Source organism: Cydia fagiglandana, chromosome 24 (assembly GCF_963556715.1).
Source record: "Cydia fagiglandana chromosome 24, ilCydFagi1.1, whole genome shotgun sequence".
NCBI classification, from domain to species: Eukaryota; Metazoa; Arthropoda; class Insecta; order Lepidoptera; family Tortricidae; genus Cydia; species Cydia fagiglandana.
This window is the reverse complement of record NC_085955.1, coordinates 7,429,176-7,456,343: the sequence shown is the minus strand read 5'-3', so window position 1 is coordinate 7,456,343 and position 27,168 is coordinate 7,429,176. Positions and strand designations below refer to the sequence as shown.

General features: G+C 44.3%; 1 protein-coding gene across 1 annotated transcript; it reads left to right on the top strand.

Moving 5' to 3' along the window:
• The first annotated feature begins 16,753 nt into the window (after positions 1–16,753).
• LOC134676656 (zinc finger protein 501-like) lies at positions 16,754–19,668 on the top strand. The gene is made up of 3 exons (XM_063535055.1): positions 16,754–16,784; positions 17,422–17,615; positions 17,703–19,668. Exons 1-3 carry the CDS (start codon positions 16,754–16,756, stop codon positions 18,924–18,926), a joined length of 1,449 nt encoding a protein of 482 aa, XP_063391125.1. The 3' UTR covers positions 18,927–19,668.
• The last annotated feature ends 7,500 nt before the right edge of the window (positions 19,669–27,168 follow it).

Here is a 27,168-nt window from a genome sequence, read left to right as displayed (position 1 = left end):
AATCATATCTCTGTAACTATACAACTTAGGAGGTTGATCTTTTATGTTAACGATAGCTTATTTATTGTAGATTACTGGGGTATGCATAACTCCATAACCGCCATAAGGTACCTTTGACCATGGAACGTCACATATGGAGCTTATAAAAGGGCACAGTATTTCAGTTACATATACAGGTAGCTGTTGTCATAAAGCTCCAAAGTAATCAGTCAACGGCCTAGTCAATATACGAAATACACATGCGAATTCTCGCACCGTCTAAATTACAAAGCAAAAACATAACTTATTTTGTCAAAGATCTGTGAGGAATATGCCGTGGCCCATGGATTGATGTACAACACCAAGAAGAGCGAACTACTCGTTTTCAAGGTAGGCAAAAAGGAGTATACGTCAGTTCCTGCTGTTTATTTATGTGGTGTTCCTCTAAATAGAGTTTCACAGTTCAAGTACCTAGGCACTAGGTTACCGAAGACCTCCAGGATGATGCTGACATAGAAAGGGAGCGCAGGGCATTGTCAGTAAGGTGCAACATGCTGTCGTGTAGGTTTGCACGGTGTGACAGGGATGTCCAAAAGACCCTTTTTAAGGCTTTTTGCCAGTCCTTTTACGCGTGCAGACCCTCAATGCCCTGCGTGTCCAATACAATAATGGTTTCCGCATGCTGATGGGACTGCCACGTTACTGTAGCGCCTTGGGGATGTTTGCGGAGGAGTGGACGCGTTCATTGCGATAGACGCACTGCCTCACTCATGCGAGTCCGTGACAGTTCTAACAGTCTGCTTCAGCTCATTCCTGGAAATCTGCTGGTACACTCTGGAGGCACTGGAATGACCTACAAATGGGATCTAGAGGCAATAAAATCTGAGACGACAAGTAGAAACCACAATATTTACTAACAACTAAACATTTTGTAAAGACAGACTGTTGAGGAAATGCACGTGATTTGGAAATAATCTACTTCATTTCCCATGCTCTGCAAGAGGGTTATTGCTGTTGTATGAAGTGAAGCGATATACTTAATTAGTTACAATTGTATTATTTTAATATACTATTTCTTAGTTTTATGCGTATTATAATAGATTTGAGCGTTTTTCTTTAATGGATCATCGTCCTCTCTGTACGTTACTTTTCCCGACAAGATCCTATTAATAGAGCGGCACCAACTAAATATTAAGACATTAATCGTCGTAGACGTGAAGAATTGTTTTAAAGATTCTCTGTGCTCCTCACAGTTAGAGGGAAAGGAAATAAATGAATCCGTCAAAAACATTATATTTTCTTTTAGATTTTTTTTTGTTAAATTTGTTTTTAAATAAGTAACTGTTGCGTCTTGAATTTCTCGAAAACTATTATAGAGTGCATCGGAAGGATAGCAAAGCCATCGCTTTTTAGAATACTCCCTAGCCTGCATCAGTGTATCCTCTCCCTTGTCATCTTTCGCGAGCAAAGTGTCTCTGCATACTTCACATGTTTTTACAATTTTTTTTAAACATTTAGTCAGGACCCAGCCACAAACATATCGCGCCTGCGTAGAGGAATAGGCGTTATTTGTTGTTGTACTAACTAATGTTTCAACTAGGTTTTCGCCTATTTCAAGTTGTGTATTTTTTGGCGACTTATCTGTTACCTTTTTCTCATTTAAAAAAAAATCTAAACTTTGTAAATAAGAATTGAAGTCTTCCTCACAATTTGCATTAATAGACTGATGCGAACTAAAATTATTTAAAAGTAGCGATTTAAATGCACCTTCAAATGAAGTACAGGTTGGTGAGTTGTTTCTTGCCCCCAAACTCCTGATATTTCCAAAAAAATTTTCAACCGGGTCCTGATTAAAATTTCGTGTTAACATGTAGTCCAAAGAATATTTTTGATTTAATAATTTACAAATCGCCTGCATTCCCTCTATAGTTTTTATAATATTTTTAGTTGTTGGTATTGTCGTCTCTACTAATCGGATTTTGTTGCCGTGTTTCTTTTTTGCTATAAATTTTGAGTTTTTGAAGAATAATATTGCTTTTCTCCATAATTTATGATGATCCGTGTTTTTTTTTACTGCTCCTCGGAATTTTTTTTCCATTGGGCTCATGGAAAGTGCCAGCGTTTAAACTATCAAATTGTTGGTCAAATAAAAGCACTGGAGTAATCAGTTGCCGACACTCCTCGGCCAAGAGTTCTCTGGCAATCAAATGATCTGCGGTAGTTGCCACGCTGTGGCTGAATATTTGTGCTGCCATTTTGACTCTCATTTTTTTTATCTTCATCGGATTTACATGTTCCTCTGTCAGTTTGTGAAGGCTCCTGAAAATCAATAAAATCATGGTTAATTACCGTTTTTAGGGTTCCGTACCCAAAGGGTAAAACGGGACCCTATTACTAAGACTTCGCTGTCCGTCCGTCCGTCCGTCCGTCCGTCTGTCACCAGGCTGTATCTCACGAACCGTGATAGCTAGACAGTTGAAATTTTCACAGATGATGTATTTCTGTTGCCGCTATAACAACAAATACTAAAAACAGAATAAAATAAAGATTTAAATGGGGCTCCCATACAACAAACGTGATTTTTGACCAAAGTTAAGCAACGTCGGGAGAGGTCAGTACTTGGATGGGTGACCGTTTTTTATTTGCTTTTTTTTTATTTTATTTTTTGCATTATGGTACGGAACCCTTCGTGCGCGAGTCCGACTCGCACTTGCCCGGTTTTTTTGTCTGTCTGTCACCAGGCTGTATCTTATGAACCGTGATAGCTAGACAGTTGAAATTATCACAGATGATGTATTTCAGTTGCCGCTATAACAACAAATACTATAAACAGAATAAAATCAATATTTAAGTGGGGCTCTCATACAACAACCTTGTTTTTGTTTTTAGTTTTTTGCGTAATGGTACGGAACCCTTAGCGCGCGAGTCCGACTCGCACTTAGCCGGTTTTTATATTTGACAGTCAAATCAAGAAATGAATGCCCGAACAATAGAAATATACCTACATATAATATAATGTAATTATTCATGCTGGCTTACCGAAGCTCTCCTCGTGTTTTGTCCGCTTCATAGAGCTTTTGAAAGTATTCCCATTTTAATATTTTTTCGATTTGATCGGAATCTTTATATAGCAAGTCTTTGTTTAAAAGGTTATTTCGTAAACCCTTAATAAGATGTGGCACATCGTATAGCGGTATAATTTGCTGCCCGTCTACTTCAAAACATTCCTGTCGCCATTGTTTACCTGCTCGGATGTATTTCTCTTTCGTGTCTTTCACCAGGCTGTTGATGGCGCTGACGTTAGTCGCCCCTTGGTCGCATACTGTACATATTACTTTAAGTCCGGTAGTATGGATCGCTTTAAGAACATCTTTTATAATGTTTTTCAATTCAATTGTTTTTAAACTTTGAGTGAAATAGTATGCCACAGGTTGCTTGAAATTCTTTTTAATTCCCTTAACCATGAAAACCATTGCATGGTTGGCAATCTTGAATGAACTATCATGGCTTACAAAGCCTTTAAGTTCGTCGGTTCCTGCGTTATACTGTACATGAGGTGTCAATGACATTTCGTCAAAAATCAATGTGCACAATCGGTCTTCTTCAATAAGGTTTCCTACTGTTTCTTTTAATTTATTGAAAATACAATTATTAATACCAGGCATTATTTTTATATCAGATAATAAGTTTTTTAACGATTTTGTCCCCTCATGATCAGGTCATCTAAAAAGCAAAACGCTTAAGTAGCAAAATGCCTGAAACGGATGTCTAAGAAGCTTTATACCTAAGAAGTAAAATACATTACAATCATAATGCCTAAGACTTAAATCATCCAAAACGTCAAATGTCTGAGTAGCAGAGTCACAAAATATGCTGTTGCCTAATTTATGTAATGTCTAAAACGCAAAACAGCTGAATGGCAATATACTTTAAATTAGATTTACCTAAATTGTAGTATATCTGATAAGCAATTGTCCTGTATACACCAATAAGTAAATTATCTTGACGTGTATTTTACAAAATAGGGATCTATAATACGAAAATTTTGTTGCTGTGGCATCATTATAGTAGATTTTTTAGTCTTGAATTAAAAATTGGAGTATAGAGCCACCCGGCACCCGCTACAATTGTAGTGTTATTGTGACAATTTGACAAGCTCTTCGCGAAAGTAATATCTGTTTATTGGCGAAATTATTAAGTTTTTTTAGCACACATCCCGCCCGAAGGTAAGTGGTAATTGTGGCCTATGGACGCCTGCAAAGCCAGTAATGGACACTTTCACATTTGTCGCACCTGTCACCGTGGTGAAATAGGCCCTTGGAGGGCTTAAATCCTTAAAAGTTAGCTTGTTTTAATTAAAGGAAACATTCCCTTATTTAAATTAAAAGCGGCCAAGTGCGAGTCGGACTCGCCCATGAAGGGTTCCGTAGCAGCAAGTAACATATAACATAAAAGTTATTTATGACGAATTAAAAAAAAACTACTTACTAGATTTCGTTCAATCCAAATTTGGGTGGTAGTTTTGATGGTAATGTACATCATATACGCAGTTAATCCCATGATAATTATCTCATCATCATCACATAGCGTGATGTGCAAGTCGCAAAATGTGCAGGCTACGCAGGATTCATGTTCTATTAAAACTTTGTTGTACAGTTGCAATCAGACATATCGAAGTGGCCAAGGTCTTCACAAATATCTTAACAAAGCCTTTATTTGGTTATAAAAATCATGGTCTGATATTTTTGAGTACACTGACCGCTTCGATATATTTGATGGCGACCGTACCACGCGTTTGGCAGGTAGTGAAATTTAAAATGTAATTTAAAGTCAATAAAATAGGCTTATCACAATTAATATCTTATAAATTACTTTTATTAATTTGCATATTGCTGCTGCTGGTATGTACATTTTTGCTGACTGTACAACACTGACCGCTCCGATACATTTGATGGCGACTGTACAGTCAGCGTCATATAGTTCGTAGCAGTCAAAGTGTCAAAATAGTCACACCATACAAGTTGTAGGGATGAACTATATCGCTGACTAAAAGGTAGGTAGGTTACCTGTTAGACGACATGGTGCGTTTCTGGCATTTTGCTACTAGGTCCTAATGCGATTTAGGTAATCAAAAAAGCAGACATGGTGCGTTTCAGGCATTTTGCTACTAGGTCCTAATGCGATTTAGGTAATCAAAAAAGCAGACATGGTGCGTTTCAGGTATTTTGCTATTAGGTCCTAATGCGATTTAGGTAATAAAAAAAGCAGGCATGGTGCGTTTCAGGCATTTTGCTAGCTAGCTGTTGTGCGTTCTAGGAATTTTACTACTTAGGCTTTTGCCTTTTTAGATGACCTGATCATGAGGGATTTTGTCGATGGCAGCCTAAAGTATTTATATAACAAGTTATAACATTTTGGACTTTTTTTATAAATTGATAAGGCCAAAACTTTCTCTTCGTTGTTGTAGCGTCTCCCCTTAGGTTTCTTTTTTGCTTGGCGATACTGCATAGTTGTAAAGATTCTTCCTGCCCGGGTCATATTTTTAGTAACTCTATTAATATTGTCTTGTCCTTCCAACAACTTACAAACGGTGGCGAGTCTTGCCTTATAGTGTTTACTATCTTTTATTGACTTAACTAATTTAGATTTTAATATTCTATTTTCTTTTTGAGCAGCTCTGTATTCTTTGTAGACAGCCTCGGGTGATTTTTGACCTGTAATCATGAATAACCGTGAAATCAAAAAAGTATGTAATAAAGGTTTAATAGTAGGTACTCCTTTTAGGGTTTATTTCGGTCATTCGGGAGTGACCGCCTAGTTTGAGTTCGCCTAGTACTCGTAGATAGGTTCTGTATAGTTCTGTATAGTAGGTAGGTTCATTTTTAATGGTTTAATCTTTGAAGTGCTGTTACTTTGCAAATTAAATGGCCAAATTCATAAACATTGAAATAATTTAATTATTACATGAAAATAGCCTGTTAAACGTTAATTGCCACGATATATGATTTAATATATCCTTTCATAGAAAGATGAGCTTAAATCGTCGATTTTCTAAAACCCTCTACATCCGTGCTGACCATTCATCGAGGTCCTGCCACTTGACTGTTATTTGCGAAAATCCGCGGCGTCACTTGTCTACTTTTAGCGTTTTTGTTGATGCCACTTGAAGGCATAGAAGGTAGGATCCTATAGAAGTGGCGACACTATGATTGGTCGAATACATTTGTTGCCCACCATAATAAGTACATACTAAAGTTGACTATGACAAGGACAAACAATTAGCGCTTTCGCTGCTACTCCTACTGAAAGATACGAGTACATAAGACTATCCCGTTGGGTCATTTCCCCGCACCCCTCATGCGAGATCCAGTTGTATACTAGATTCATGCTTGAATGACATGACAAAGCTCTTCAAATGACTTCTACGTGTTGCTCGCTCGAAAATCCCGAGAGATTTAAACGGAGAATAAAAATAAATAAGTACCCTCGTCAAAACTGGTTTGAGATGTAGAAGGATGTTGAGTTGGATGAAGACGCTCCTTTAATTCTGAAATAAAAATAATACATTGTATATAGGGGGTATTAATGCAATGTTCTGCCGCCAGAGTGCAGCACTAATCTAGCTAGTAAATCACAGAGTAACTTATACCTGCTGGGCCATAACTTACACATAAACTGTTTTTTGACAAGTTTTCACAGACAATAAAATATGGCATTGATGCATCAAGGCGGTTTGTTAACAAGGGCCTACTAGTACTATGCCTTATGGGAAACTGTCGAAGAGATAGTTCAGATCCGGAAACCGCTACCAACTTTTAGTATGTTGTTGGGCAAGGTATTGGGTCTCCAAAACTGCCGGGAGACAGCGGCGCCGGCCATCTACTTCAGCGGAATGACGTCATCAAAATGACACCTGACTTGTTGCGAAAATTACATATTGCACCCAGACTATGCATTGCACATACGCGTGTATGGTATTAAATGAAAGCCAATGAAATATACTATATTTAAGCATTCATACATACAACAGACTAAGAGAAATTTACAAATAAATCAAAATGATGTCAAAAAATATTCGATTATCGTTTAATATTCGAATATCGCTGACCGTACAAACGAAAATGTTAGTACAGGGTGGCCAAATAAGAGGTATACACTTTATTTTTGAAATTTTATTCTATAAAACATAAAAAATATTAAGTATTCCTTGTTAAATATAATATGTAGGGTCAGCAATTACACATGGAAAATAATGTCAGACAAATGTTCACCTCTAGCAGCATGGCAGATGCGAACCCTCTACATCCGCGCTGACCATTCATCGAGGTCCTGCCACTTGACTGTTATTTGCGAGAATCCGCGGCGTCACTTGTCTACTTTTAGCGTTTTTGTTGATGCCACTTGAAGGCATAGAAGGTAGGATCCTATAGAAGTGGCGACACTATGATTGGTCGAATACATTTGTTGCCCACCATAATAAGTACATACTAAAGTTGACTGTGACAAGGACAAACAATTAGCGCTTTCGCTGCTACTCCTACTGAAAGATACGAGTACATAAGACTATCTCGTTGGGTCATTTCCCCGCACCCCTCATGCGAGATCCAGTTGTATACTAGATTCATGCTTGAATGACATGACAAAGCTCTTCAAATGACTTCTACGTGTTGCTCGCTCGAAAATCCCGAGAGATTTAAACGGAGAATAAAAATAAATAAGTACCCTTGTCAAAACTGGTTTGAGATGTAGAAGGATGTTGAGTTGGATGAAGACGCTCCTTTAATTCTGAAATAAAAATAATACATTGTATATAGGGGGTATTAATGCAATGTTCTGCCGCCAGAGTGCAGCACTAATCTAGCTAGTAAACCACAGAGTAACTTATACCTGCTGGGCCATAACTTACACATAAACTGTTTTTTGACAAGTTTTCACAGACAATAAAATATGGCATTGATGCATCAAGGCGGTTTGTTAACAAGGGCCTACTAGTACTATGCCTTATGGGAAACTGTCGAAGAGATAGTTCAGATCCGGAAACCGCTACCAACTTTTAGTATGTTGTTGGGCAAGGTATTGGGTCTCCAAAACTGCCGGGAGACAGCGGCGCCGGCCATCTACTTCAGCGGAATGACGTCATCAAAATGACACCTGACTTGTTGCGAAAATTACATATTGCACCCAGACTATGCATTGCACATACGCGTGTATGGTATTAAATGAAAGCCAATGAAATATACTATATTTAAGTATTCATACATACAACAGACTAAGAGAAATTTACAAATAAATCAAAATGATGTGAAAAAATATTCGATTATCGTTTAATATTCGAATATCGCTGACCGTACAAACGAAAATGTTAGTACAGGGTGGCCAACTTGGAGGTATACAACTTTCTTTTGCCACCATTTTGTTTTGGCGGCAAATATGACAGTTGTTGCATGAAAATTACTTTGTGTAGATACGGCAAATTTGTTATGGAGCGTTTACAAGACGGGGACACGTGTCACGCGCCACGAGCCACAATAGAAACATTAAAAATAACGTTTCCCGGTCGATTAATTTCGTGAAACGGTGACATTGACTGGCCCCCAAGTTCGCCTGATTTAACAGCTCCTGAATTTTTTCTGTGGGGCTATCTAAAGGGACGTGTCTATGCTAATAGGCCAACGAACCTTCAGCAATTAAAACAAAATATTCGAAACACTGTCGCTGAAATAACGCCAGAAATGTGTGAAAAAGTGATGAAAAACGCGATGAAAAGGGTTCGCATCTGCCATGCTGCTAGAGGTGAACATTTGTCTGACATTATTTTCCATGTGTAATTGCTGACCCTACATATTATATTTAACAAGGAATACTTAATATTTTTTATGTTTTATAGAATAATATTTCAAAAATAAAGTGTATACCTCTTATTTGGCCACCCTGTATAAGCGGATTAATAAAATACCGCTTTCATCTAGTGAGGGAAATGGCTTGAGAAACTTAATTTTATTACCTTCGTCATTTGGCCGATTTTCTTGAAACAAATTTGCTGTGTTTCTATTTCCAATATTTGGCAGCGGGTAATTGTGCTCTATTTCCAGGCTACAAGAAGACATAGTTACACCTGAAAATCAAAATAATAAGTTGTGGTGATCATGTGTTATAAATATAAAGTGATGATTTTGAATGATAAATATTTAATAGCTTTAATTGGATTTCACTTGCAATGTTTTACTATTAGTATTTTCCTCGCATTGGTGCGGTGAAAAATTTAGTATGTCACTCAATAGCAACATTTATTTTTTTTATACTACTCCAATGGCAAATTTAGTACAGCTTTTATGTCTACCGTTCTCCAATTTTCCCTCAACTGCTCAAGGGTTAACTGGAAGAGATCCCTGAAAGGGATAAGTTCGCCTTTGTACTAATGATGTGTGTTCTTTCATGTTTTATGTTTCTTTTTGTACAATAAAGTATTTTACTACTACTACTACTACTACTACTACTACTACAAGCATACGACCCGCCTAATGGTACGGAGTTTTACTTATTCTTTTTCAATATTGTTTGTTTATGATACCCACCTTCAAAATTCACAGAAGGTACAGCCTTATTTATTAAACGATGACAGGCCACTTTTTGATCTGGTGTAAAGTGATGGTCACAAATCTTCTTATTTTTATAAATTTTCAGTGGGTCTGTCTCCTTTAATCTGTCACCAACAATTGACAACCAAGTCCTAAATAATTCTGGTTTTCTTTCTGGATGAGGAAAGCTGTGCATGGGTGCACCTGCAATATAAAGTAACATTGATATAACATTACTCATATAAGTACTTCGACGGCGGGCCAGAAAAAGATTTCCATGACGGTCGTGTTTTAATTTATCGCTAGGTATTCGTTGCGAATTTCCTATTTTTCGTACTAGTATCATAATGTAGGTAGGTACTATTATTCCATATAGCATATTATATCATCCTTCTGACATATTTTAAATCAGGATACGATGACTATTTTATTACGTGTTTGGGTGGTTGCCGTTCCCCAACTAACCACCTGAACGGCACGAGGGCTCAATGCACATCGTCTTTAACAACTTTACGAGTTATAGCCCGGGATGTGATGACCGACGAAATTTTTCATCTGACCCGCGGTCTAACGCAAAAAAACCATGACACGCAACAATCATAAGTTTATAAATATGTGAAATAAAAGAAATGCTATACTACTTACCTAAATCCGGGCAGCCGAAAAGGCAAAATCGTCTTCTTCTTCCTGGCTCACTCATTTTTAACAACCGATATACCGATATACAAGTATCTCTTTGCGAATTGCGAGTATCTTTGAAAAGTTTCAAATCTGACCGATGCCATTTTTTTAACGTTTCGTTTTTGTCAAAGAGAATAATAATACATTAGGTATAATAAGACTAATGTTAATTTCCTAAAACCTAAAACCACTCTATACTCTATATAAAAGTAAGTATATTAAGATAATTATTTTTTTACTTAAATCACAGAAAATTTTAAAACGGTTTGTGTGAAATGGAATGTACATGTTAAAAATTAATAAAAATACACAGATAAGGTGTAAAAATATTTTTACGCTGTGGCACCATCTGTTTGATTTATTTGGAAGCATCAGGTGAGGAAATGTTGCTGTACATATGACGCCGACTGCGCTAGTTTCCATATATAAGGTACCCCTCTTTTAAGTTTCGCCCCCCTGTTGTTGTTGTTGAATACAAACATGTGGAAATTGCACGTTGTCGTAAAATTATGCTGAGAAAAGCTATTTTACTCCGTATTCTACTCGTGTATATGATGTAGGAGCGTTTTAAATACTAATTTACGATGGAATTTATAAACCAGTGCCACTGCTGCCTGCAGCGGCCTTCGGCGAAAGATTTGAGGACACCGTACACTCGTCTCGGCATAACGGAAATATACTCGGTCATGATCGAAGAATGCTTTGTGATCAAAGTAAGTAATGATGCACAATATTAATTAAGTTAGGGTAGAACCGAAATATGGTGCTTGGCGTTGTCCTACGTTACGTCGCCTCTGCCTCTGCCTGATGGCTCCTCTACACCAGCGGTCGGCAACCTTTTAGCAGCCAAGGGCCAAATAATAGTAGTTAACGGAGGTGACGCGGGCCGTACTTTGTTAATATTTATGACTTTATGAGACATTGTCGTTTGTCACTATTACATACAAAATAGCCAAGGCGGCTCTCGGGCCGCAAGTGACAGGTTCACGAGCCGCATGCGGCCCGCGGGCCGCAGGTTGCCGACCGCTGCTCTACACGATGGGCCAGCGCCGGCCACCCAAGGGACGCATTTATACGTTAGAGGGAGCAAGTGATATTGCTATCTCATTCTACCGCACGGCTGCGTCCCTTAGAGTGGCCGGCGCTGGCCCATCGTACTACGCGCTCCAAATGGCAAAGACGTGGCTACGCACTACGAGCGTAACCCGTAGCACTTAGTGGCAACATGAAGAAACACGGACTCGGTGTCGTAAAATAGGACATTTATTTTAAACTTTCAGTTTCCAATATAGATCTAATGTTCATAATTCTGTCGGCCGTTATTATAACCAGTTATAACTAAATATATTTGTCCTATAAATAGGATGATGGACATTACAAGGTTGACATAATACCAAAGAGAATTTGAAGTTCTAAGTAAATCTAATCTAAGTAAAAGAAGCCTGATTTACCTCATTAGAAAAGCTTTCAAAACCTTGACACCAGAAATGATGTTAAAAATTTACAAAACCTATGTCAGACCCATACTGGAATATGCTTTTCAAGCCTGGAGTCCTTACTTTGCCAAGGACATAGATATGCTGGAGAAGGTTCAACGGAGTTTCACAAAACTACCAAGGCAACTTAAGAACAAGCCGTATGAGGAGAGACTGAAGGAACTGAAGCTCACTACTCTTAAGCACCGCAGAGAACGTGGAGACCTAATAGAAACATACAAAATACTGTCTGGGCACTATGACCTCAAGGATTTTCATGAGATGTTCAAGCGCAACAACAACACCCGTCTGAGAGGTCATCACTTAAAGTTAGAAAGGCATAGGTCCCACAGTAACCCATACAAACACTTTCTGAGCAACCGAGTAGTGAGGGCTTGGAACAAACTCCCCGAAGATGTGGTTTCAGCACAAAATGTGAACCAATTTAAAAATAAATTAGACAGACACATCAATACATCTACTTGTCAACGATAACTATTAATGATTACTGGATACAGGCAATATCAGTTGTCACAACTGCCTGCCTGCTTACACAATAATAATAATAATAAGCCCCCAGGGCAGCTTGTGGCGAGCTGAATGGGAAGTGACGTCCCTTGGGACCCATACCCCCGAGAGTCGGTCAGGCCCCTCTCTCCAGCTTGCCTTCATTGGCCGGCTGGAGTGAACACTGAGCAGGGGCCGCAGGACTCTCACCTCTGGCTTGCCTTAACCGGCCGTCCAGAGTGGGGTGTCAGAGCTATATGCTCGCAGGGCGGAAGTGAAATATGCCTAAGACGCGAGTTGGCACAGTGGCTGCCTACAGCCACTGGGTAGAAAGCGGTGCACACCTCTCCACGCCCTGAGCCGCTCACGTGATGTTGTCCCCTTGTCGCTCCGTGCGAGCGGCCGTTTTCGGGGACCCATATTGTGAGTTGGCGAGTCACCACCTGGCCCATTTTTTCATGTTTTTAACATATGAGCAGGGCAGGTGCCATAGTCTCCTCCATAGTCCCGGTTACTAGCCCACTAGCAACTCAACGCAATAGCCCGGTTTCTTTTTGTACCTTTTCTTGCAATAGTCCTACACTAACCGGGGCTTGTCCTTGGGTGCACTACTATAGTGCAAACAGGGATAATCGTCGGTTGGTGTCACATTACATTTAGAGTAAATTGTCTTATTACAAGGGGCCTCTACGTGTTGGCTTCGGCCCCACGCACGCCTTCCAAATGCCCGGGACCCCATGGTCCCGAGAATTTGTAAAAGACAGACATAATAATAATAAATTATGTAGTCGGTACATTTACTGCCATCTTTCGACACAAATGATAAAAGCTTTTAGAAGCCATCTAGTCGAGGATAGACCAAAGGTATTGCATCATACTTTTTGACATTTAACACATATTCTTTAATTTAAGCCAAATCTCATAGAAAAATAGAACAAAACTAGAGAGAAGGGCAGGCTATGATGTTGCCATATATTATGCCAACCTTTGACAGTATGGAGTAGTCAATGACTCATGTCTTGTTGCAGTTAACACCATGTGACGATGACAACAGTGGTATCTGTGGGGAGTGTCTGGAGCGGCTGCGGGAGGCGTGCCTCTTCAAAATGCAGGTGCAGGACAGCCAGGCCCAGCTGCAGGAGAGGTTAGAGGGAGGACTGAGTGTCAAAGGTAAATACCAAGCTTTGATATCAATATATATAGTCCTCCATGTCGTGTCCGACAACGGCGACCTTTACAAATTCCTCTGATGAGCATGTTTCCATCCTTACATGGTAGATATTCCACCAATTCGCACGAAGCGCTTTGCTTCTACTTTCCTTATGCGCACTGCCAAGGAATGGAATTCCCTGCCGGCGTCTATATTTCCGTGTCCTTATAACCCGGCAACCTTCAAATCAAGAGTGAACAGGCACCTTCTGGGCGAGCTCGCTCCATCGTAGGCCACGTCTAAGCCTCGGCTAGTCTGTGGCCATGAGTAAGCCCATTCATAATAAAAAAAAAAAGTACATCCATTCCACACCAATTTTGGGGAAAGCCATAAGCCGCACGTGGCGCTGACGCCACCTAGCGGCCATATCTGTGCTGATCGTAACAGACGCGTTTTGTTACAGAGTGAATCTTCTGTACCTAGTACTATTATTTATTCTGTGGTCATAGTGGGTTGACACCTTGGTGAAGACACTTAGCGGATGATAGGCCTGTGGGTGAAGCAAAAGGGATGGAACAATGCTGGATCATCTTTTTTTTGGCTTTCCTTATGTATAGCTGCTGATTTCTCTAAGACAGCTGGACTAAATTTGAATGTTACTTATTGTGTGAAAGGGTGTATCACATCATGATCTGCCCCCGTAGCACGGTCGCGTTTTTATCGCTTGTCACCATGCCTGTCACGTTCTAACAAATATGTAAGTGCGAAAGGGACGCGCATAGTGATAGGCGATAAAAATGGAGCCATGCTGCGCCCCCTGATCTGATCATGCTATCATCACGTGATCACGATGGTATCAGTAATTCTCTGAGAAAAATTTTGCGATTGGGTCTAATTGCCACAACCCTTTCCCTTTCCTTGTATGGGTCGCGGCAATTACACAGCAGATATACATTTAGAGAATCAGGAAGGGGAAATTGGTTAATAAAATCTTTGTTAAGTATTGTATTTACTTTCCTATATGAAGGAAAGAGGTGCAACACAAGTATTTGGGCAAATACCTACAATGTATGTTGCTTAAAATACTACTTATTCACTATTGTTTCTGATTTTTTTTATATATTTCTTTAAAACCTTATTACGTGTTATATTTTAGACGAAGAGTGCTGGGACCAGCCACCTGAAGATGGCGCGTGCAGCAAGCCTTCTTTACGTAAGTATTTGTCTTTCTCTTGTCAGACCTGTGGTAGACCATGTCGGTCTCGCATTGGTCTATTCAGCCACCAAAATTGGTGCTTCTCCGGTGTTACACCATAAATCGTATGCTATAGACGAAAATGCCTATGAAGAAGTGAACCGTTATTTAGAATTGGTAAAAAAGGAAACAAGTAGAGTGCCATCCAATTGGCAAAGAATGTGGAAGGTTGTGTGAACTCACAGCCTCCTCAGAGCTCACTAGTACAGTCGCCATCAGATATATCAGAGCGGCCAAGGTGCTCACAAATATCTGAACACGCCTCTATTGTCAAGGCGTTAGAGTACGTGTTCAGATATTGTGAACACCTTGGCCGCTCCGATATATCTGATGGCGACTGTACCTACTACTAATTCTGTTTCAAACAAAATGCAAAAAGACGAGCAAAGGTTATGTACCTCCTCTGTCCTGTTGCCAATTTAAGGGTTAAGGCAGGCGTGGCTCACTCCGCGATTTCGTCGCTTTGCTACAGGTACTAGTAGCTAAAAGTACATCCGTTCGACCCCAATTTTAGAGTTTGCCATAAGCCGCGCGTGGCGCTGCCGCCACCTAGCGGCCATATTTGTGCTGATCGTGACAGACGTGTTGTGTTAGAGAGTGAGTCTTCTGTACCTAGTACTATTATTTATTCTGTGGTTAAGGTCTGTTTTCCTAGGGTAGAAGTGCCGTCATATAGTTAGTTGGATAACTGGGCAAAATTCCGCAATATTTTTATATGTTTTCCAAGCAAAGCTTGGTCCCCTATTATAATATAAATGTTGTACCGCGGTTGTACTTACTATTAATAGTAATTAGTCTACAGTGTTGAGAAACAATCACTTAATACATTAGGATTGACTTGACCCTTGTTTTATGAACTATAGTTCATGATAGTAGTAAACTAAAGAATGTGATGCTTGATTTCCAGTGTCCCTTTTTAGGGTTCCGTAGCCAAATGGCAAAAAAAGGAACCCTTATGGATTCGTCATGTCTGTTCGTCCGTCTGTCTGTCTGTCCGTGTATGTCACAGCCACTTTTTTCCGAAACTATAAGAACTATAGGTAGGTACTGTTGAAACTTGGTTAGTAGATGTATTCTGTGAACCGCATTAAGATTTTCACACAAAAATAGAAAAAAAACAATAAATTTTGGGGGATACCTAGAAGTGAAACTCAAAAAAATTTTTTTCATTAAAACTATACGTGTGGGGTATCTATGGATAGATCTTCAAAAATGATGTTAAGGTTTCTAATATCATTTTTTTCTAAACTGAATAGTTTGCGTGAGAGGCACTCCCAAAGTGGTAAAATGTGTGCCCCACCCCTCTGTAACTTCTAAAATAAGAGAATGATAAAACTAAAAAAAATATACAGGGTGTCCCAGAATTCGACGTCAAGCCGTAAACGGATGATAGACCAAGTCATAACAGTTATCATAAAAATACAAAAAAACAATCCAACTCATGTTCTTTAAAAATTATGGTCACTTTAAAAATTCACTAAAAAATCCACACCCTGTAATTATTCAAGATTACACAATAATAAAAAAATTAGAATAAATTATGGAATTTGTAGTAACAAGAGTTAAAGAACCATTACAGGGTGTGGATTTTTTAGTGAATTTTTAAAGTGGCCATAATATTTAAAAAAAAAATATGTGACACGTTCTTATTTGGAGCGCAATAAGAGCGCGTCATATATTTTTGCGGCCCTAGTTGTGTAAGATACTATTGCTGATGACTGTACCGTTTGCTAGACCAGTTGTTTGTAGCTACCGCTGCTCGGTAACTTCCAGCTGAAGCAGTCATGTTGGTTTCCTTGAGGGTACGTATCCAACCGTCGATAACCGATCTTGAGGCATTATTTACTGGTAGCATAGCCAACATGCCAACCGCTTACGCTCTGTAGCGATCGAAACGCAACTCTCACTGTTGCACTAATATGGAAGAATGATAGAGACACTAAGCGTTTCGTTGTCGACGCAATAGCGATTGCCAGCTTAGCTAGGCCTGCTGTGCGAAGTGGCGAGCAGAAAGGTGAAGGCTTATCATATGCAAAATAGACTAATCCCATATCCCGTTAGACCTAGATACCTACCGCTAAAGTATACTAGGGCCATGCTAAAGAACATAGTCATTTCTCAATTTACTATGGGAAGTATTCTCAAGCGTAGCGAGAACGGTACATCTCCATAATAAAATAAATAAATAAATATTATAGGACATTCTTACACAGATTGACTAAGTCCCACAGTAAGCTCAAGAAGAAGGCTTGTGTTGTGGGTACTCAGAAAACGATATATATAATATACAAATACTTAAATACATAGAAAACACCCATGACTCAGGAACAAATATCTGTATCATCATACAAATAAATGCCCTTACTGGGATTCGAACCCAGGACCATCGGCTTCGCAGGCAGGGTCACTACCCACTAGGCCAGACCGGTCGTCATAATAAACCATAATGATGGAAAGATTATATTTCGTCACTAAACTAAAGACAACATAAACAAAACTGATAAATTGCTACTTGCGAGCGATCTACTCTTTAAGCAGATTTCTGCATACCCAAAATATACTTTTTGTAAATAGGGATGCTCTTAAACACTTATGGTGGTGTCGTATTCATACAGGTTTCATGGGAGAAAGAGAAACAAACACATCGTTTATCAGGTATGATGAGGTATAATACACCCCTGGCAACGTAAACCAGATAGCTTGTGTGACGCTATGTCTCAGAATGCCATATTATACTTGGCGCAGGTATTATCGTATCATGACTTACTCTATTGTAAGTATAAATGGTTGTTTCAGTGTATTCAGCCGGCGAGTACGAAGTGCACGAAGAGCTCGCGCTAGCGCGCTCCGTGAAGGTCGAGCGCCTCCGCCACTCTCCGCGCGCGAGCCAGCCGTGTCCCGTGACGTCACACCGCGAGCCGAGCCCCGCCAGCAGTGTGCATGATTTGACGTCACACCGCAAGCCGAGCCCCGCCAGCAGTGTGCAGGACGTGACGTCACACCGCGAACCGAGCCCCGCCAGCAGTGTGCAGGACGTGACGTCGCACCGCGAGCCGAGCCCCGCCACCAGTGTGCAGGACGTGACGTCACACCGCAAGCCCAGCCCCGCCAGCAGTGTGCAGGACGTGACGTCACACCGCGAGCCGAGCCCCGCCAGCAGTGTGCAGGACGTGCCCGTTCACACACCCGCCGAGCAACAAGCTCAAACACACGATACTCGCCCTACACACACCACACACAACTCTAGTTTAATCACACATCAACAACACCATTGCGACATGTGTAGTCAGCAATTTACGTCTAAACTTACTTTAATCCGACATATCAGAACACATACGCACCCGGAACATACATGCGGAGTTTGTAATGAAGCATTTCGAAATAGCGCATTACTGAATAAGCATTTAAGATTGCACTCAGCAGAGAGACCGTACGTGTGTGGAGACTGCAATAAGCGTTTTACAACAAAAACCAATTTGTATATACATAGAAGAACCCACACTGGAGAGAAACCATATATATGTAAAGAATGTAACAAGCAATTCGGACGAAAACAGATTTTAGTTAGACATAGAAGAACTCACAGTGGAGTGAAACCATATAAATGTATAGAATGCAACAAGAAATATGCAGATAAGGAAACATTAGATAAACATATAAGAAACAATCACACTGGAAGTGAAACGACACAATACAAAATACAATATAAATGTAAAAAATGTAATGAGCAATTTACATGTCGAGAGAATTTAAAAATGCACCGGAGAGTTCATGTTGAAGAGAGATGTGTCTGTGACCAATGTAATAAGCAATTTACAAAGAAGAAAAATTTAATTAGACATATAAAAGTTCATGCTCCAGAAAAACCAGAAAAACGATACGTGTGTGAAGCATGTACCAAGAAGTTTATCCGTAAAGGTCATTTAGAAAGACATTATATAGTGACCCATACTGGACGGAAAGCATTTAGATGTAAGGTGTGCAACAAGCAATTTGCACTTAAACACCAATTAGATCAACATGAAAGACTCCATACTGATGTCAAACCATACAAATGTAAAAAATGTGACAGAGCATTCAAACTAAAACAGTATTTAGCTCACCATGAACGAATCCATAGTGACGTGAAACCATACAAGTGTAATGAATGTGATAAGGCATATACACAAAAACGTAGTTTAAGTGATCATGTTAAAATTAAACATGGCAATATAAAAGACAACAAAAAGGTAACTTCGTTGCTTATGAAAGACACGCCGATGGACGACAAACCAGATATAATTAATGTAACCAGCAATTGAGTCAAAAATATATAAAAACACATACCTAAGAAGTCCCATCGGAGGAAAGCCACACCGCTGTGAAGGATGTAAAAACCGAGAGAGATGCTGCTTTTTAACAGAGTATTTTATTCGGATTCAGGTGACAGAATTTCATTAATTAACTTCAACACAGAAACATAACTCATACAACATCATGTAAAATGTATCGAAATCAATTTGGCCAATTGAGAGAAGCGATTTATCTTAAACTTAATGCAATTTAAGGGTATTTTATTTGTTATGCTTGCTAATGTAAAGTGTGGTGTTCTGCGCATTTAGACTGTATATTTAGTATACCGACAAGCGTTGGACCATATTAGTATTACTGAGTAAGTGACTAGGGGATATTACTGCAAAGTTCTACCGCGAGAGTGCAGCACTACCAACTCTAGTAAATTCATAGACTAACTTATACATACTGTGGCTTAAACTGTTTTTTGACAAGTTTTCACAGACACTAAAATATGACATTGATGCATCAAGGCGGTTTGTTAACAAGGGCTTACCGGTAAACGCGAAAATCGAGATTTAGTTATCCGCCTCTTTATCGCTCGAATATGCAAGAGTGATAGAGAGACAGAAACCGAACTTTCGATTGTCGTGTTTCACGGTAGGCCATGAAATTGACGTAGTGACGCATGATGCGTCATTGATGTTTGTTTACTGTATGTGCTAGTTGTGCCACCTACGCAGAGCTTTGCATAACATTCCCTATTCAAGCATACGCGAAATAAAGCGCTAGAAAATTATTGAAAAAACCGTAGACTGTTGTTATATATTTTACTTCTTCCTTTCTAGCTTCACACGTTGCCCAGGCTTTTTGAATCGGTAAAATTTCTAAAGAGTGGGTAAACTGGGTAACTTGACCCTAACCTCACATGTCTGTTTCGATTGTTTCATATCAATTCATAATGGCCAATCGATTTTGAATAAAATTAACCAGATTTCACTATCAATATCAGTCAAATACCCTATTGTACTCGTTATATCGCTTGCCCAATATTAAAGGTTTCTATGTTACATTTTCAAGATAGTTGAAAGACTTAATGTCACTATGATAATGTTAAAATTTCAGTTCGATAAAAGTAACATAACCCTGTATTATTAGGCCAGCGATATACCTAGTCAGGTCGATCATCGAGTACCTACGTTATAGCGGCAAATCTCGCTTACTCTCGGACGGTTTCGGTCGGAAAGTTGGTTTTGGAGTTAGGTAAAGTCAGCGGAATAGTATTTATTCAAAAACAATTATCAATAGGTACTCAATATTTTATTGCAAATTCACAAAGTAGTTGTATGTACAGATGGTAAACTTATAAAGCTAGGTCTTTGGGAAACAGGACACTGCAACATTTTATTTATAATTCCAAGGAGAGAAGAATTTGTGATTAATTATCTTAATAAACGATAATTATAAGCAAATGTACCTACCTTAAAATAAAAATTAAATCTATGTCAGAAATACAGACTCTTCGTCAAAATTTCACACGGAACTTTTAAGCTGAGCCGCGCAGGGCTCTTATGCTTAATATCGGAAGTGTGAATGCGAAGAGTCGAGCTATCTGTCACTCCCCCTTTCTGGGGGTGTGCGTTGGCCATTTCTGGGCTACGCCCATTTTGGCGGCTTCAGTCGCAGGCTGTGACGACAGCCCGGTCTGTTGTTGCCAATTTGATTGGCATTTTTCTCCTTCTTGATCTTCTTCTCAGACTTGGTTGGCCATCATGGCTTGGGGGTCATGTTGGCCAATCTGCGGCTTTGCGGTCTACGGCTCTGGTTGCGGCACGAGCTCTCGCGGTTGGGCTCGTGTGCGACGGGCATCTGGGGGGCGGGCATGGAGGGGGGGCTATCCCTCTCAGCAGCTGGTGTCGTGACGAGTCGGCGTTGGCGAACATCTTGCGCGTAAGCTGTCCCACGAACTCGTCCAGTCTCTGGAGCTTCAGGTCTCTGAAGATGGTCGCGTTCCGCACGTAGCGTGGGGCTCTAACGATGGTCCTAAGGCTTTGCGTCTCCTGCGCCCTGAGTCTCCGCCTGTTAGACTCTGCCGTCCTGGCGTACCAGGCGGGAAACGCGTAGGTCAGTCTGGACCGTACGTAAGCCTTGTAGATCCCCAGCTTTGTGCGGATCGGTATAGGCTGCTGCTGAGGACTGGACGGAGTTTTGCGCGAGCGGTCTTCGCTCGCCGTACCACCTCGTCCACCTGGTGCTTCATGGTGAGGCCCCGGTCGATTGTGACCCCCAGGTACATCGCCGTGTGCTGCCACTGGATCTCCTCCCCGAAGAGTTCGAGTGGCGGCGGGTGCTCCTTAGCTCCTGTCAGGAGTGCCTGTGTCTTGCCCACGTTCACCGAGAGCCTCCAATTGGTCAGCCACTCGGGTAGGACGTCAAGCTGTCGCTGTATTTTGATGGCTGCGTGTGCGGGTGTAATGGACGCTGCGTAGTACGCTGCGTCGTCCGCGAATAGTCCCAGCTTGGACGTCGCCGACCACCGGGATGTCGTCGGTGAACCAGGCGTAGCACGCTGGGGACAGGCAGCTCCCTTGAGGAACTCCCGCGAGGATCGGGCGTTCCGTCGATATGGCATCTTCCACTGCCACGTGGAAGCGTCGCTGTGTCAGGAAGGAGTGTAGTACGCGCATCACTCGACTTGGGACCGAAGATGTCGACAGTTTGTCCAGCAGGCCCTCGTGCCAGACTCTGTCGAATGCCTTCTCCATGTCGAGGAACACTGCTACTACATGCTCCTTCTGGTTCATCCGCTCTGCCATATACGACAGGACACGCGTCAACTGGAGTGTCGTTGAGTGCTCGGTGCGGAATCCGAATTGCTCCGGTCTGGGCTCGATGTGGGGTTGGAGCCTGTTCAGGAGCAGTCTCTCAAACACTTTGGAGAGAGTACTCAGCAGAGTGATCGATCTGTAGCTGTCTGGTCTTCTCCTGTCCTTCCCTGGTTTGGGGATCATGATGACCCGGCCAAGCTTCCAGGCGCTTGGGAAGTGTCCCGAGCGCGTGATCTCATTGAACAGACGCGTCACCGCTGCGATAGTGTGCTGCGGCAGGTGACGGAGTGCCTCGTTTGGGATCGAGTCGGCGCCCGGGGCCTTCTTGGGGTTGACTCTGTTCAATGTCTTCTTGACTTGGCCGGGCGAGAAGAAGACCATTTCTTCTTCCTCGTTCGGCTGCTGCTGGAAGTATCTCTCCAAACGTGTCTCCACTTCCCTCGTGTGGTCCTCGTTGAGAGAGGGGAACGGCTGGAACTGTCGCTCCAGGCTGTCTGCGAACAGTTCCGCTCGTTCTTCGGCTTTGTAGCGAGGGGCCCCTCCCTCGTCGATCAGCGGTCGTATCGGGTCCGTGGTCTGCCCAAGCTGCCTGCAGAGATGGTGGATTGAGGGCAGCGTGCCGTCGATGCTGGCTATATGGGCTTCCCATTCCTGTGCAGCGTGGTTCCGGAGCTCCTCCTTGGCTCGCTCCACGAGTTGGTTGAGCTCGGTCTTCATGGTCGGACAGCGCGTGTGCTGCCATCTCCGTCGCAGCTGGCGCTTCTGTCGCAGAAGGTCCCTGATCGCTGCAGGTAGGGGTTTGCATCTCTCTCCTGCAGGGATGGTGCGCGATGACGATTCCAGTGCGAGCTGGATGCTCTCGGTGATGGCTGCTGTTGCTGTCTCTACCTCCTCGGCCGTGGAGACGGGCCCAGTGTGAGGGTTCACCAGGGCCGCCGAGAAGGCCTCCCAGTCCGTCTTCCGCCTCGCCTTCCTCCTCGGGGCGGAGCTTGGTGACGTGTCCAGGGTGAGCAGGATCGGCCGATGGTCTGACGGGAGGTCGGGGAGTACCTCCTGGGCCATGGCTGCAGTCACGTCCTTGTGGACTACAGAGTCGATGATGTCGCAGGACGAGTGAGCGTCGGGGAAGTGTGTGGGCTCTTCTGGTCCTGATAAGTCGAAATTGTAGTCCACTGCTGCGCTGTAAATGACCCGTCCGGGCTGGTCATTTCTGGAGGCGTTCCAGGCCACGTGTTTGGCGTTCCAGTCCCCTGCCAGGATGGTCGGCGATGGGTACTGGAACAAGGCACGCAGCTCTGTCTTCAGGCGTGCTGTTGGAGTCGCTGGTGGTCGGTAGATTGCGTACAGCCGGAGGTCTCCATCTGCCACCCGGATGTCGACGCCGAGCGCCGTGAAGGAGTCCCGGGGGACGAAGTCGACGGGCTGGTGGACGATGGTTCTACGGACCATCACGGCTAGACCGCGGAACGGGTGTCCCAACTGGTTTATCTCGTTCCGCTGGTACACAATGTATCCTCCCATCTTGAGGTCGGCCTTCTGATGCGTCTCGCTGACCAGCATGATATCCACGTTCTGCTCGCGGAGGAAGGTGCGGAGCAGAGCTATCTTGCCGGTCAGGGTCTGGGCGTTCCAGTACACTACCCTCAGCTTGCGAGTGAACTTGCCGGTGAGGGTAGTGCAGTCTTTGTAAGAGCCCTTGAGACCGCTTCCGGTCCCTGGGCAGCCGCTGCCTGGAGTAGGGCGGCTATCATGGTTGCCAGGTCTTGGGTCGCTGCGGTGGTTTTAGCGGCCTCTGGAGCTGGGTCTTCTTTGTGGGAAGCGAGGGCTGGAACTTCTGGAACCTCGGTAGCCGTCCTCTTCTTGTTCTTTTTCTTGGGCATCTGTTTGGGGCCGGTGCTGTGGGGCTGGTCGCTCGCCCCCCTTTGTTTGGGGGGGTTGGCCGGCGCCATCAAGTTTGCTGGCGCCGACTCCTCCACCGTGGGTTTCGTGACGCTCGCCTTCGTCACTGGCCCTGGCTTCTGGGGCACAGTGCGTGTCTTCTTCTTGCCCGCCCTCCAGTTACGGGCTTCCCGTATGAAGACCGGGCATTTTCGGTAGTTGGCCGAGTGGGGCCCCGCACAGTTGGCACATGTGTAGGGTTGGTCCTTCGGCCTGGTGCATTCTCTTGCTGGGTGGGGGCCCGCACAGCGCACGCATTTCTGCGGCCTGTGGCACCCCTTTGAGTGGTGTCTAAACCCCTGGCAGTTGTGGCACTGCGGGGGGCCGGTCTTCCCTCTCCATGCCTCGATTTTCACTGAGTTCATGCATAGGAGCTCCTTTACCCCGTAGATTGCAGTGTACTCGCGGGGGGGGGCCTGAGAGCTGCACGAAGTACATACGGCCCGGATTGCCCCCCCTGGCGTTGATCTGTTTGACGTGGTCTACGGGGTACCCGAGCTCTATGCAGGCTGCTTTAATCTCCTCGAGGGGTGTGTCCGAAGGGAGCCCCCGCAGGGCCACCTTCATCTGCTTGCTGCCACTCCACGGTCGTTCCAAGGGACTCCAGGTGGTCGTAGACTACCCTGTACTCTTCGGCTGTTTCTGGTTTAAAGACGATGCCCCTCCCCTGGGGTTTGCTGGAGACTGCCTTTGCCCCCAGCTTCATCTTGATTGCAGCCACTTCCTTGGTCCAATTGGGGATGACAGGTACAATGATGTCAGGGTACCTCTCCCTTCTTGGACCTTGCTGCTGTTGTTGATGTTGCTGTTGCTTCAGATTTGCTGCACCTTGTATCGGTGCTGCAGCTTTTCTTGCGTAGGTCTGAGGCTCCGTTGGTGGTTGGGGCCTCGGCGTCTGCTGGGGTTCCTCAGGTGGGGGGCCCTGTTTGGTTTGCGGCTGGGGTGCAGGTGTGGGCTCCGGTGGCTTGGGGCCCTGTTTCTGCTTTTTGGTAGCGGTTCGCTGGGGCTTGGGCTCCTCTGGCGGGGGGGCCTGGCGTGGGTGCGTGGGCTCCTTGGGTAGGGGGCCCGGTAGCTGGCTCTAGGGGCTTCTGATGGTCCGCGCTGGCGGGGGCTAGCGCTGAGGTATGTGGGGCCTCCTCAGGAGCGGGGGCTGAGGGTTCCTCTAGCTGCTTGGAAAACACGTGCAGCCTCCTTTGGACCACCCCTTTCAGCCCGCATCTCGCCATAACCGAGGTGGGAGACGGGGCCCTCCAGGGGGCGATTGTTGGGGGGGGGGGGGGGCAGGTCTCCTGCCGACCTGGATCGGCGGCGCAGCCTTGGGTCTGTAGGTGGCGTCGGTTTGCGGCAGGTCCTTTTCTCTTCTTGCCCTTGCGCAGGGCTCTCCACAGGTCTCTTTGGGGGCCTCAGGACGGCTGGCTTGGCTCTCAGGAACTCCAGGAAGGGCCCGTCCTCGGGCTGGAGTTCCGTGTGCATCCCCATCAGGTGTGAGGAGATGCGGATGTAGGCGGCCATCCACGCCTTCAGGCCCGCCGACGCCAGTTCAGTCCCCATCATATGGGCTACTACAATCGTGTCTGATTGTAGTAGATCCATGGGGGACTCGGGGGGGGCCGGCGGGCGACACGGGCGAGAAGGGCCGCGTTGTCGGTTCCGGTAGCAGAGCTGGCCCGCTGTTTCCGTGCTGTCTAGATGCTCAGACCCCGCGGGCGCGGGGGAGGCAGCTCGGGATGTGGCTCGGGATGCGGGGGCGTCGCCGGCGGTGAGTTCGGCGAAGTCAAAATCCACGCTGCCCTCCAGTGAGCCGGGGTCAAAACCGGGGGGTAGTTGGAAAAATCCCGCTCCCAGACTACCCTCCATGTCCACCGGTAGCAGCGGTGAGGCTCCCCGCCTCCGCGATGTCGATCTCGATGATTCTCCAGATGAGGGTAGGCCGCGAGATCGAGTTCGCGGTCTACCCACATGTTTTTGTTTCTCTCCTTCCATTGTTTGGGCGGCTCTTCTGGGTCGTGCGACGCTCGTCGTCGGCTAAGCCAGTCCCCGCATTCCCTCTCCCGGGGCGTCCGTTTTTGCGGGACCGGGGTCGGGAGATGCGGCGAGGGCAAACCAACGACGCTGGCTCAGTTGGTGCAGTAGTCCCCTCCGGCGGTTGCCGGGCCGCTGTATCCTGGATTTATTTTTCAAAAATAAATTAAGGATGCGCGAGGTAGTTGAATGCATCCGTACACTGTGACTCCTAGTGCAGTCCCAGAATGCGAAGAGTGAATGCCATCCGACACAAATGAGTCCACTTTTGATAATGATGGTGGGGAGGGGTGTGGGGGAAAGGGAGGGGCAGGGGGAATTAGGGTTTTGCTTGGTATTGGCTGTAGTGGTGAGAGGGAGGGGGGGAAGTTGGGCTGCCTCTGCTGCTGTAGCAGCCGAGGAACCCCGAACCCCATCCTGCCAGCGCTACGCCTTTTATTTTTTGAGTTCAGTAATGATATGTTATGGGAGAAAATCGCCTTGTGCAGGGTAGTGAGTGGGCTCTAGGGGTGGAGATTATATGAATCGGGGGGTCAGACTTTTGTAGGTACTGACAGAACAACCTGCCATTACCGTTGTTCACCCTGCAGTTCCAATGATCGTGCTCGTCATTGAAGTCGCCGGCCACTATGACCGACTCGTCCATGCCTAACACGGTTTCCAGGTCCTGCAGAATGATGCTCTTGGAGGCAGGCTGGTATGCAGAGACTATTGTGATTGGAATGTGGCCTGTGAGTGCTATTCTACATGCAGAAATTTCTAAGTTGGTTAGGGTTGGAGGGGGGATGGTCGAGTAGTGTAGCTCTTTTTTATAATATATTAAGGTACCGCCTTTCATAATATTCAGCCTATTGGGAAGCGTTGATTTGCTAAGCTTTTTGCAAGGCACTCGGCTTTTTCCTCATCTTCAAACGCGGGTGTGGGGCAGTCTGGTCTATTGAGCGGGGGGATGGTGGTAACTAAGTCTGACTTGAAATATTTCGCCAACCTCCAGTAGGCCTGGTGGCTGGGCGAAACATTTCCCAGGAGCTCGTCGAACTCGCTCGCCCGAAAAACGGCGATGCCCTCTTTTACTTGTCTTTGAAGGGCCCTCAGGAGACGCCGGTTCTCGGGCGAGGGAAATCGAGAGTAGGCTCGTAGGGCAGTGTTTTTCCTATCCAGCAGTCTCCTCAAGCTGTCAGGGAGAGGCCGGCGACGAGAGTCGTCGTCCGGCACCTCTGCTGAAGCATCTCTGAGGACAGAGGTGAGGTGAGGTGAGGCTGTATAGGTCGATCGCGCTGTCCGTCTGTGTCTTGGTCATGGTGGGGGAGGTGGGGATGTGAGTGAGGGGCCTCTGGAGACCCAGATCCACTTTCCCCAGTCTATTTTAGTTTTGGTGCTTTGGGGGTTTCTGGGGTCTGGGCCTAGTCGCAGGATGACTGGTCTGTGGTCGGAATCTAACTCGTGGTGGACTTCTATAAAGTGGAGGGAGAGGGAGATATTT